The sequence below is a fragment of the Platichthys flesus genome, chromosome 13 (assembly GCF_949316205.1).
Source record: "Platichthys flesus chromosome 13, fPlaFle2.1, whole genome shotgun sequence".
Classification (NCBI taxonomy): domain Eukaryota; kingdom Metazoa; phylum Chordata; class Actinopteri; order Pleuronectiformes; family Pleuronectidae; genus Platichthys; species Platichthys flesus.
Genome location: NC_084957.1, coordinates 6,919,788 through 6,933,968, shown reverse-complemented (window position 1 = coordinate 6,933,968; position 14,181 = coordinate 6,919,788). Strand labels below are relative to the sequence as shown.

The window sequence follows — 14,181 nt, the reverse complement described above, 5'->3', positions numbered from 1 at the left end:
CTCAAGAATCATATCAACTCAACAAGTGGTACCTTTGTTGGTATCATGTAGTTTTCAGCCACTTGAAATGTCATTGTTCATTATTTCCTTGTTTAAACCTCAGATGTAAATGGGTTACACAATGTTTGATTGCAGACACTGAAGATTGGCAGTTCTTTGGGGCCTGACAGCATTTGATATTATGGAGAGAAGCAATCACCAGAGGGATTTCATTGGTTTAGCATTAGGTGAATATGTGGATTGTTTGTTTCGCTGTAATAATGCTGCAGATTGAAAATGAATGGCACTGTCAAGTGAATAAATGGGGCGCAGCTCTGTTGAATGCCTGTTTGTTTCTTTTGGTTTCACCCACCTACACGCTGTGCATGTGGTGTTAGCCTGACAAGTCCCCTGCTGCAGTGTCAGTCACAAGTCACTTTCATAGCGAACCAGCTTGTTGCCTTGTGACAGCCCAAACTGGGGAGAGCAGTCACAACACTGGTGTGTCTGTGTGGGAGGTCTGTCTGCCAATCACTGCTTGAGTCTCGGAGGCCAAGACAGTGTTTGAGATTTGAGCAGAACATTTTGGTTTGTTTATTTCTTGCTGTATGGATGACTCTCTTTTTAACTTTCATGTTATGATCAGAATTTCCTAAGTTTCGTAAAAAGTCTAAAAATGTGCGACAGGTATTTTCAGTGATATGTGGATATTTGTACATTGTTAATTGAAAAAGGTGTTTTTCAATCCTGCTTCCAGCCATAAACACAAACACTGCTTCATTAACATTTTAGGATATTATTACATGTAAGTAAAATCATTATTATTTTTGTTTCATAAACATAACCAGTCCTGCTAAGGGTTCGTCTCCTGTAGTCTTAAATCTGGACTCTGAGATAGTTAAAAGACTTAAACTGGCAAACGTGAACACAATTGGAAGAGAGCAGCAGCACAACACAGTGGGTGAAGTTACTGTGTAGAAGAGATGCATCTAGAAAACAGTTGTATATAAAATCACATTTCAGACAGAGAGGTGGATGAAGTTGGGAGATCACATTTACAATCTGTATTATGAATAGGGTTGCACAGGGGCGGACAATTTCCGGTAAATTTCCAGAAACTTTCCATGGGAAGTTAAGCTCGGGAATCTTGAAAATTTTGAATACAAAAAAAAATTATCAAATTAAACGCTGAGCAACAAAAACATCATTCAAAACTCTACTTTAAAGATTTATGAAATCCAGCACACGCTGCAGGTTGAATTTCAACCCTCCACTTGTCATTCTTCCATCACATGCAAGGGTAACTTTTAATATCTCTGGCATTGCATTAGTGTCTTGTTAAGAATGACACAAAGATGCAGAAGCATATAGTCAAGTGCCCACAGTTTCCTCAGGGCTCACATCAGCCTATGACAAAACAAAATGTTTATTAATATGTCTGTATATGACAAGGTAAATACAGTTAGTTTAAATTACCCAGAACATTTCTAGTTTATTCCCTTTAATTCCCGTTTATTCTCGTTAATTCCCTTTAATTCCCGTATATTCCCATGGATGTTTCCAACATTGAATATTCCCGAAATTTTGCACCCCTAATTATGAACAATCTATATTTTATTCTTTTTGAGCTTGGAGCAATGTATAATGTATTCTATATTTTTTTTTAACCGTCAGCACTCTGTACATGTACCTTTCTGAAGTGGAGTTCATGAGAAGTTGAACTAGTATAGAGAGAATCTTCTCTCATCAACGCACACAGCGACTGGGGAGTTTCAGAGTTTCCAGTTTGGCTGGGGACGTTTTCTACCAAACATGAATGAATAGTGATGAGTGGGGACTGTTGTGGAACGTTTAGTGTGCATAGGAGAAATGATCCACTCTGTGCACTGTTTACCAACAGCAGAGTGAGAGTCATTTAGTGAGTGTGTGCATCTGTGTGTGCATCTGTGTGTGTGTGTGTGTGTGTGTGTGTGCGCGCCATCCCAGCGTTTGTTTGTGTGCCAGCCGTTCACAGATGCATTAATTGAACACAAACCAAAGTATGCTCTCTGGAAAAATAATCAATTATAGCGACAGTTCAACTGGGGCCAATGTTTCCAAACAGGAGGGCCGTGGCTCTCATTGAAATTCAAATGGGTTTGCAACATATTTAATGCACAATTTCATCTTCCGGAGATTAATTCTACAATGAGATATAAAAAATGAGCTGCAAGGGGGATATGGAAGAAAACACAGCAGCGTTGCGCGCATCCTGCTGCACTTCACAGATCCCTCTGATGAACAGAATTATGTTTACGCCTGGCATCATGTCAGCCATAGTCAACATTGCTATGTTTGGCGCTTTCTTCCACTGAGATTGTCAAATCAAGAAGAAGCTCTCAGCGTCCTCCTGGTCCAACCTCTTTTCAATGAATAAGTAGTGTTAAAATGCAAATGAGCTATGCAGATACAAACCGTACATGGAAACACATGGCATTAGAAACCCTATAGATAACATTAAACATATGCAAATGAATGGATTGCTAGGCTCTGATAAATGTTCACGTACATTCAAACATTGTCCTTTTTTTTTCTGTAGTTATGTTTAGGAACCCCAAAGCATAAGTATAAGGTTAATTGTCTTGGTAAATGTGGAATATAACATGCATGTGACAAGTACCTGTAAGTCTCTCTCTATATTAAGGCTGCAGGGCCTGTGACGATGTGGCAGGTTGGGTGAATAGCCTGTGAAGTAGCTGCTACAAGAATGGAGGATCAGATCAGAGATGGCACTGTCACTGAGCTGAAGTCGCTATGGAGACAACTGCAGTCAACATGTCTCAATGGCAGGTCCTCAGGCTGAAGAGATGTGAAAGAAACGCTTGCAGTGTTTCTGAAACAGATTTTAGCAGTGTGGTCATTCTAAGTCAATAATGTCAACACTCTGATGCTATAGAGAACTCTGTTTCACACAACTCAGTATTTGTTAGGTTATTTACTCCACCTCGGTCTTTGGTGGACACTAGATACAATATATGTTCATGTGAACATCATACAAACAAAACCACTGAATGAAATGTCTTTCTTTATTTTTATCAAAGCAAAGAAATATTGCAGAATATATGGTTGGCAGGTGACACCTGAATAACTTGGGATTAAAGTGCTCTGTCCCTGCAAACATGAAACAGCAGACATAATTACAGTATTGTCAGCATTTATGATATGTGAACAATGTGAATTATAGTAGAATATGAATTCGATACATAGTGCGTTGTTCCCCCTGCTATTCGTAGAGCTACAGTCAGTAGAAAATCTAAAATAGAGGCGAGAGAGAAAGATATAATTCAAACTAATACAACTTCCAACACCTCCACCATTTCCACTGAGCTGTGCTCAAGCAGTGATTTGGTCAAACTCTCCTCCTGTCTCTAATTGGTGGTTTAGAAATGGTGGTTTAGAAATGTGTTGGATTCTTTAAATTGCATTATGTCTCTGCAAGGCATCCTCAGGGATCTGATGATTTAAGGCTTGTCTAAGGCTTCCAAGGTGTGTTTGCCCGTGAGTACGCAGAGGGTAACTTTGCAGCTGCAAGTAAAAGGAAGAGATTGATGATCTTCTCTGTGGTGTCTCCTTCCCGGCTTTGACCCGATTTCCGTTGCACTGGCCTGCTCGATCTTAGTTTTCACTCAGTGTCAGTATGCCAATGAGTTCATTTGTAAACATTAACACACAGAAAAAAGTTACGGGTTCATTAAGCAGTCGCGTCCACCAATGACACTCAAAACTCCCAGTCATCTGCGACAAGAAAACTCCACCCCCTGGCCTGATCAAGTGCCATGCAGGACAGCCAATAAGAACCTTTATTGTAAATGTTTCTTTCTTCACATTTAACTGCAGAAACGGCACGATAATATACATAAAAGTGAAGAGTATTTGTGATAGCAATAGCAAATCATTTGCCCCTACACAGTCTTATTTCATTATTTCCGTCTCTCTGACTCTTCAGAAATATTGTCTCCTGAGCTGAATGCAGAGCTAATCCTCACTGGAGATAAAGGAGAGGAACAGCATCCAAGCTCTGTGGTGCTATAGGGTTGACTTCTGCAGCAAAGGAAAATATGAAAACGAGTCAAAAAATAGGAAAATGCTGGCTGCTTGTTTGAAATGTCTTTGTCTCTTTTTACACTAGGTGAAAAGGATTGTGGGTAAGACTATGGGCTGAGAAAGAGCCAATGAAGAGGCTAGCTCAGGATGCAGCTGAGCGTCTGAGCTGTGTTCTATAAGCAAAAATGTGGGTGTTGTGATCTCATCATTTCTGAGCAGTTACATGTCTCCTTTCTTCCTCTTCCTCCGCGGTGCATGTCTTCTCCTGAATACCTCAACATTATCTGAGCCGAGACTTACTGATTCCAGGTCAGCAGATGGTTAAAGTTCTACAATTACACACGACCAGATTTAGGAAACTGAAAAATGTCTCTTCATGGATTCACATCACCAAAAACTAATATCAGGAACACGGAGATGCTGTAGATGCACATTTGACTCTACGCTTTTCTGCTCAACCAAAGACTATCATAGAGGAATTAAGAGATTAGCAATAAACTGTTAACATTAGCGTTGAGTCAGTTTAATGGCTGTCTCTATGGAGGTGGCAGAGAGGATTATGTACTAACCATAATGTCGGGGGTTCAATCCCCAGCCCCTCCTGGCTGTATTACAAATTGTCTTGGGACAAGATACTGAGCCCCAAATACCTGAAGGCTGTGCTGACAGTGTGTGAACGGTGTATCATTGTGTGTGTGAGTGGGTGACTGCAACTTGTTCTGGAAACCAGTTGGACTGGTTGATTAGACTGGAAAAATACTATATAAATACAGTCCATCTACCTAATGTTGTGTATCAAAAACTTTTTATAAATAAATAGATATACAACCACACAATACATTTGTATGTTTAGACATTGCATTACCTTCTGACATCTCATTTTACCTGTACAACAGATGGAGATGTACAGGAGACATCACAATGTCGTATCAAGCCTCTGCATGTGATGCCACTTGAATATTACTCACTCTACAATTCAAACATGTCACATACTTGACATCTCTGCAGCTGACATGCTTTTCCTGCCTTGTCTTCCTCCTCCCTAATCTGTCACATCGATTAGTTTGTCTCTCCTGTGATTGGTTGCCATGGCTCCACTGGCTCTGCTTCAGCTCAAGGTGTCTGTGCATCTGTGTGTGTGTGTGTGTTATTCCTTTATAACCCTCAGTTGTATTATAACATTTTCTGCCTCCTGGAAGCTTCAGTTAAAAGAATGGTTTAATTTGAGCAATCTGAGTGTTGTCTATTAATCTATAAAGCATTAATCTGTGCAAAAGGGAAATACGTATTTTTTTTTCAAATTCCTAGTTACACAACAGATAATGTTGTTTATCTTTGTCTCTGAGATTATTTGTTGAATAGTGCAGGGACAGTATTGTAAATGAGGCTTTCTTACTTCAATAGTAGCAGCAGTTCCATTTCGGATTGATGATGCTTGTAGATACTTTTCTGGCATTCATCGTCCCAACTAGTAATTCCTCAGATTTGTAAACCAACAACCACAGAGGCAGCGGGAACAGAGGACAGACAGAGGACATGTGCCATTATATATCCATCTGGACTAAGTAGGACTTCATGATGTTCTTGGCTGTGACCAGCTCCAGATCCCGCTGCTTAATGTAGAGAAGCTCTCAAAGGCTTTTAAATGATGCTCTATCTCAGTTTTGGTGGAGTCTCTTAATGCAGCACATCCATTATAAAAAAAACAAATCTCAGAAAACAAGTATTGAACTTGAAATGTGATTATTCGAAAAACTACGGAAGATATCAGAAAACTAATTTAAGTTTAATATATGAGATCCCTTTAAAGATTGAATAAAGTCTATAGCATGGAGAATGCATGGAGAAACTCTTAATTCTGGAAAGTGCTTTTGACAAATTCATTGTTAGAGTTTTTTATTGAGATGGAAGCAACTCAACTTTAAAGTGATGTAAGGTATTTTTAAGAGACTAACTCTGGTTTTCCTGTTTAAACGCTCCATTCAAAAGTAAAATAATCGTTTTCTTCTAACATCCTGATTTGAAATATTTGCTTTTCAAAAACTGGCCTTGTCAACTGAAAGGAGTCACTGAGTCATTCAGGAACTCAACTCCATTCACATATTCTCCTCCACAGAGTGATGACGTTCATTAACCAAGGAAAACAACCTTACTTATGCAATAGCAAGCATTTGCCCCTGGTCAAATCCGCTGTATCCAAAACTCATTAGCTGCTGCAAATATTTTCTATTTGACAACTTAATATTTAGTGTGTGTGTGTGCGTGTGTGTTTGAGGTTTGTTAATGTACATCTTGTACATTGTATAGGGTCAAACAAGCGTATCCCTGTTACAACAGAATTTGGGCATCGGCTGAATGTGTTATTTGTGGATGTTTTGCTGATACCTTTGCATTTTGCATTCTCAGATTGTCGAAGATAATGAGTTGTTTTTATCGCCCTGCCACAGCAGGCATAACTAAATGGCCAGTTATGAACATGTCAGTCACACTTTACCTCACCTTCCCACATCAGCTCACATTTAAGTCATTATGCTGTTGGGGCTGCTGCAGTGAAGCTGGCCGCTGACGAAGTGGTTCTTTTTTAATGCTGTAAGTTTTGGGAGAAGATTTGATAACTGAAAAGCAAGACGTCTCTTGTCTTCTGTATTAGTCTCATTTGTCACAATCCCCTATGATACTGACAGATTATGTGGTCGTGTGAGTTCAATTTGGAAAAAATATTTGTCTTCTGAGTCCATTTTATTCCAATAATTCTATATTGTATTCGGATTCAATTGAAACATCATATACAGGTTCAATATATTATTATCCCCCTGTGTGCCTTTCAGAAGATATAAGATTTATTTTGAGTGAAAAGTCAACTCCACAGCTTGACCTACCTCATAATTGTGCTTAAGTTCAGTGCTTGAGTAAATGTACTCGGTTCCCTCCCACCCTTGATATTTTGCTCTTTGTCTGGTAATTGCAGTTAGAACAGTAATTTGTTGAACACTTTATGGCCGAGCCATGGTAGTGATTTTTTTAGGTTTTACCTAAGAGCATAAGTAGGTTTGACTTTTCATTCATTTAAAAAATCCGAGCGACTGCTGGGTTTCGAGAGTGTAGTGAGGTTGAGCTCTATGTGCAACTCCTTATTATCTCTGTGTGCAGCCTTATTTCTTCATGCGCCACACTGATATTTTAAAGAAAAACACAGTGTCATGTTTTTTTTCAGTGCTGAGGCAAGAAGTGTTCTCTGTATATAACTGTCAACCTGCGTCTGTTTTTAGTTTAATAATTATTTAATCACTTTAAACCATGTTTGCTGGGCGTGTGGGTGGCTGCAGCTTTCTTTCTCTAAAAGTAACCTCCAATGATTTAGCCGGAGCAGGTTAAGCCGGACAGTGGGACGCAGTCCTCCGAACCCTGAAGCTGCACCACCACCACTGCTGCACAAGGAGCTGGTCACCTTTTTTATTCACAGTTTAGTGGAGCTCGACTCAGTATGCAGAATCTCCAACTGGTGTGTGTTGTCCTCACTATCAATGAGTCCAACCACCACTGCTAAAGAGGGGCATGGTCACCTGATTCAGAGTGTATTCATATGGAACACAAATTTGGTTGCCGTTGTTCCCTGGATCAAGTCAAGTATTCTCTTCTATACAGTGTTTGTTAATGTCATTTTACCTTGCAGCTTGTTTTAAACTAGGCGTTTGGACCAAACAGGGAAATGTGACTTGTATGCAAAGTGTAAAACTCTAAAATTGATCATTAGTCATTGCTTCCACGTCCTCTCCAAACAAAGAGCTATGGGTCTTTTTCATCTCTCTCTTATGTCTCCCTCTCATCACAGAGCAACTAAAACTCATCCAGGACCTGTGGTTCATTTGAGCGACAGCCCAAAGGATGAAGGCAAGGTGAGTAGGCATATAAAAGAAACACCACAGACACCTCCTGGTTCTCCTCGAACACCAACTCTTAACCTGATCACTTTCTGCAACATAGAGCACCCCCCCCCCCAACCCAACATATTTCCTTGTGCTAACACTTGCCTTTAGTCAAATCCCTTCCATCTGTCAATCAAACTCCTCCTGCTGTCACTGCATTTCCATCATTTCTTCTGCCTATTGTCTATTTCCTAACACTTTCCTCCTCAAGTCTCACCTCTCACTCTCTCAGCTCCTCTGAGTGGCTTACCCGCTGCACACCATGGCTCTATAGTATCTCTCCTTGTTGCTTTCATGTTATTTTCCCCGTCCCTCGGGGTCTTCACATACACACGCAGATGATTTGAAGTGCGAGGGACTTGCAGGTAATATCTTCTGAGGACGGTCGAGTTTCTCAGGGTCATGTCGCAGTCAGATTGGCAGGAAGGGTGTCAGGCTGAGGTTGCTGTAAAAAGAGAGGTCGTTGAAGAGCATATTGATTTTTCTCGATGGATTTTTTCTGCCTTTGGGTAAAACCAGACTTGACAAGCTGTGAAGACATAAAGCGTGTGAGGAGTTTGCAGCTGCTCTCGCACACTGTAGTCAAAGGACAAAGGAAGAAGTGCTGTGAGTAGCATAAGAAAATGGTATTAATGGAATTTAAAGGCTAAGGTTAGATACAGGATTCTACAAAGGTTCTTATTTCTCAAAGCTTTTGCTTTTGCTTATTATTCACTTTCAGTTGTGGTAAATACAAAGCCGACAGTTCCAGCTTCCTAATTACGTCTGGGGTCTGACAGCAGGGAACCAACATTAATTCATATCAAATACATTTTCATTGCTCCACAAGAAACTATAAACTCGTAGTAACTGTTGTAAATTATGCATGAACCTTTTGCTTACAGTAGCTCAGCCTCGCAATCCCCCAAAAATGTCAGGATATTGTAAAATAAAATGTTGGGTTGTAACATATTTGTTAAAAATTCATCACAAAAGTTATTTCACACATAGTACAGACTCCCTGGCCTGGTACCAACATTTGCTTATGAGGATCAGTATATCCAAGTTAAAAAGACATTAAGTAAAATTCGTTTGACCACAAATATGACTAGGGTGATTTATGTTGCTCCATTTCTGCTGTATCACATAATCCATAAACATTTTAGAAACCACCAGTGAATTAGATTAGCGATTTTATGACTTTGTGTGATTTTAAGCTTTTCCTGCAGCCTAGTCATCAAAACTAAGTTAATAACAGACTAAGAGCTACAATGATAAGTGGATAAACTTGTGAGGTCATCGGAAAAAATAATGTGTTTTGAGAATAATGTAAATCCTTTTGTGTTCTTTATGGACGTGTTCACAGGACATCTTCATTCATCCTCCCTGCTTGTTTGCCTTTGTAACTGTAGGTGATGCCAATGTAAAGCTTAAAGGTTTCAGGAGAGTTACTAGATTTCCTTCTCCACCTCGCTTGCCCTCTTACTTCTAGTTTAAGATTTCACACACGTCTCCTTCTCAGCAGGAGATTTGTTTCCTCCGCTCGGTCTTGCAGGCTGTGCTCCTCCAACATTACTCTCGAACTCTTTCCTCTGATCTGTGATCACACTGGGTTGCCCTTTTCTCTCTTTTTCAAACCCCATGAGTGTGAAACAATGTTGTGTGCAGGTGTTTTTGTGAGGTTGTTGTTGTTGCCTTTTTTCATCCCTTATGTGCAACAAGGCATTTGTCCATGTGATCTAGAAATAGGTATATACGTATTTCTACGCATGTATAAACTTGTTTAGATAAATTGTATAGAAGCTCAGTGCTACATATTTGAGGTATGAACTTCCAGTCCTGACAAACCATAAAACTCACCGGCAGCCATCTGAGAAACTGTATTTTTTTTGTTGTCAGAGCCAAAATGTCTCTTCACATCAAAGAAAATTAATGAAATTACTTGAATTGAATTGCTGCTGTTGTCAATATGCTCCGCTCGTATATCTCACTCGCATTCCTTGTCACTCTGAAGCTGCTTATAGGGTTTGAGAGCGGGACGGTCGTACAATGGGACCTCCGGTGCAAGAAGGCTGACTTCAGAATCTACTACGATGAGGTGAGACTCCACTCCGCACTCATGTTATCACCAACTCAAAATATATAGTCGTTCAAAAGTGAATCATGTTGACACAAACGTACGGATCGATGTAGGTAAATATTTACAAACCTTCCATGACTACAGAATCCTGTGGAAACAAGGATTTGTCTTTTTTGTTATCTCCATGTGAAGGAAATAACAGGTGAAGAATATAGCTGTCGTTTCATCCAGTTAGAAGTGCTGTGCAAAACGAGACTCTGTGTCCTTTGTGTTTGATGATGTTTAGCTTGTGCGGCTTCGCTTTTAAATGGCCATCTGACCATTTGCTACAACAAATCAGATATCCAACTGATCAAGACACAAATCTGAATAAGACACTGCTGGGTAAACAACATTTCCAGGTGACCTTAACCTGCTTAAGGTATACACTGACTACATTTTCCTGGTCTTCCTTTCATCAGGTATAAAAGCCTCAATAAGAATGGACATTGTGAAATGACTCAGCCAAAAGCAGATGAAACTAGTCTTAATTGAATAGCTTCAAATTCGTCAAATTTTTTCCTAGTCTGTATTTCTGTTACAGTATACACAAACAAACACACACACACACACACAAACACACAGTCAGGTTCATACACAACCCCTGTCAAACACCAACACACATCTGCTGATTTAATCTGTTTGTTTTTTTAACCTCTGTGGCCTCAAACCCAATTTGCCCCTTGGACAATTTCGACTCGTAGCGCTGATCTTCTGCATCTCTCATCTCCTGTCACATCTCCCGTGAAGAGTCACATCCTGCTCACAGTCATTAAGGCGGTCTCATGTGCATCACCTCCAGCGTAGCATGGCATCTCTGTGTTACACCTCTTCAGCTGAGTACAAACAAAACAACAAAGACGAGGACAGCAGGGCCAAGCTTCAATATTTTAAACTTGTGCTCATATTGGTTAACCATGAATTGCATTGCACTTTATTGTTTATTTTATTTGGGTTTTCTGTTTTGCTTCTGTTGCTGTTGTTAACCTTTTATTTTCTTTAAAAAAAAAACATAGCAAATTCACAGTAACGTGGTTAGTGAAGGAAATGACCTGTGAGTAGAAGCTGTTGTGGTTTAGTAATGTTGTATCTCTGTCGTTGGCACAGGCCATCCACTCCGTGAGCTGGCATCATGAAGGGAAGCAGTTCATGTGCAGTCACTCAGACGGCAGCCTGACCATGTGGAACCTCAGAAACACCACCAAGCCATTCCAGGTCACCTTCCCTCACGGTGAGATTCACACCCACACCTCTACACTGTTTTTATTATTAAACAGAATCGAGCCTTTATGTTCCCCAAGCTGGAAAAACTGGGTCACTGGGATGCTCACTGACACAACAGACAGAAATGACACATCGTTTAGGATAAATCGTAAATTTGATCAATCCACTGTGGAACAAATTCATGGTTAACTAGTTGTCTATGGGTTGAGATTCAAACAGTAAGACGGCATAACAAAGTCTGTATGTAAATATAGACCAAACATCTACTTAAGGGGAAGTAGATTAATTAGAAGGGTTATAGCTGCTAGCAGAGGTGATCTATTGGACAGTTTACAAAAGTTTTTGTGAGCACCATTAAAACACCCATATTTCTAAACAGAGGCCACAGGTTAAAAAATATCAGAATTCCCCTTTAATCATCAATGAAACTATCCACTTACATGAATTGGTAAATGGGGTTTGTCCATGTGGCCTACATCACGCTGTATATCAAAGACATTGGTACTGTCTGTGGCTCAGAAATTAGAGCAGGTCGGTTGATCCCCAATTCCTTCATTCTGCGTGCCGAGGTGTTCTTGGGCAAGACACTGAATCCTGAACTGCCCCTTCTCTCGTGTGTGATAGACATTGCGGAAAGTGTTTGTGAATATGTGAGCGGTTAGCAGTTCTGTGAAGCGCTTTAGATAATCATCCAAACTAGATAAGTGCAATTATAAATGCAGCCTGTTTACCATTATCAAATCCTTGGAGTCACTCCTGGTTATCATGGCTTGGTGGAGCAGTGCAGCTGTGCAGAGCCATCAGCTCCACATTATTCACACCACGCTCTTTGCCAAGGGTCTTCGCATCGAGAGTGCATGACAAAGCAAATCTGGCTCTGAGTTGAGAATAGTGGGTTGACTGATTCCCTCTTTAAATCTAATCCTGAATCCTCCTCTGCCAATTTATCTTCCCTTTGTTTCCTCACTACCCCGCCACTCTTATGTTGTCAGATATCTGGTGGTGAATAAGTCTGCTGTGACTTGTGTTATGTGATCTCAGGGCAGAATCACAAAAGAGTGAAGCAAGAGGGGGGATGTGGGCGAGGAATGTCGAGGACGGAAGAGCAGTCGCTAAGACCTGGTTAAATACCAGCAGATTGTTTACATAACAGATAAAGGAAAAGGACAGAAGCAACTGAACGTGAACAGAGGGGAATTTAGACCTGGGAAAAGAAGAAGCATAAACCGTAAACATGTCATCTCCCTTTATTCTGGTATTAAATAAATGAAGCGGTCGAACCCTGTAGTCTGAGCATCACGCCCCCGAAACCCACCTGTGATACAAATGCTTTCATGCTCAAAGTTACTCAGTATTGATTTTGATTTGATGTGTTGTTTGCTGGACACTGTTGTGGTGCTCAGATGTTGTGCTGAGAGCTGGAGCGAGACAGGAGGCCTGCTCTCCATCCAGCTGTAGGTTCTTCAATAACAATAACAACAACAACAACAGCAACAACGTGAATTCATTTTATCACCTGAGACTATTTCAATAACTCTGACCAAGCCACAGAGCAGTCAGCTTCGTCCAGCTTCTCATTACTTGATGCATTAAATCGCACTATACTTCTTTTAGAGGCATTTCTAAGTTGGCTTTCATCTTGACAATAAAACTATGACTGTATTATTTTTAATAATGTTCACATGGTAAGTCTATGTACAATTTAAATTAGGCCTTGTTGTGAATAAAGCTGAATATTTTTTGTTTATAATGAAATTCAGAAAACATGAAAAGTATGTGTGTTGGTTGGACTCTCATAGCAGAACACAATTACAGAGACACCAGGTTGACATTTATGTATTTAATAATGAACGATAAGTTGTACAGGATAATATGAGGAGAATCTGATACTTGATTCTTCAGGCTGCACCTTCCTGCAATCTGGGAGAACATCAGACTCGGGTCGGGTTAAAGACACAAAAACAGAATGGGTGTTTTTCCTCTCAGCCGCGGTTCAGGTTCAGATAGATAATCACTGCTCCGCCCACACTCTAGTTTTAGCAAACAAGTGTTTGGTAAAAGATGGACCATGCCAATCCCGAGCGATTCTGTATAGCTTTTGTATTGAAGTCATTTCCTTCATTCGTAATTCATTACTGTATTACATGTTTTTTCAGATTCACTTGGTTTATCATGAGGAATGTATTTGAAATTGCTGCATTCCATTTTGTAAAAGCAGCAGCAGCAGCAGCAGAGAGAAGCCTTGGCTTTCAGAGTCTTTCAGAAGGCGCTGGGATTTTGTTCAGGGCACTTTGACCGTGAGGTAAAAACCCAAGGTCCCTCTGCCTTCCAGACGAGAGACTTCCTCTTTCAAATCAGAAGAAATCATTTCACTGTGTGAAGCAGCTGAAAAATAACTCTCAGTCTGTAATCTGCTAACTGTGATGTTGGTCTGCCACTCAGACGTTTCCTGAGAAGAAGAATTTGAAATATTACAGAACGATAATAAGAAAGTAAAGAGGGAACAGGGACAAAACTATTTTTTTTCAATTTCCGATCGGGGTTGTTTCTCTGGAACTGTGTCATTGTGACTTATAATGAGACAAACAGTGTTAGTCACTATTGTTACTTTATTATTATTACGGAGGATAGGGCTGTGAGCCTGAAGTGGTGCAATGTCCATTAAATAATAAAGCCATTAATGTAGTGATGCAGAATAGAATGATTAGCTTGAAATGGAGGGTTGTGGGCGGGGGGGGGGGATCATCAGAAGAACACACATTAAAAGTTGTCGACTAATGCGTTTCCCAAACTCTCTTTTGTAGTTTTTGCTCTTTTGTTTGATTAAATTGTCAAACAAAAAACTAACTGAGAGGTTGCACGAAAAAATTA

General features: G+C 40.1%; 1 protein-coding gene across 4 annotated transcripts in view; it reads left to right on the top strand.

The window, feature by feature from the left end:
- stxbp5l (syntaxin binding protein 5L) overlaps positions 1–14,181 on the top strand; it is a 111,493-nt gene that overhangs the window by 63,544 nt on the left and 33,768 nt on the right. For all 4 annotated transcript variants that reach the window (XM_062402089.1, XM_062402090.1, XM_062402088.1 and 1 more), the window contains exons 6-8: positions 7,895–7,958; positions 9,982–10,065; positions 11,194–11,317. In XM_062402089.1, the coding sequence (XP_062258073.1) occupies positions 7,895–7,958; positions 9,982–10,065; positions 11,194–11,317 (272 nt within the window). The remainder of the gene's footprint in view (positions 1–7,894; positions 7,959–9,981; positions 10,066–11,193; positions 11,318–14,181) is intronic.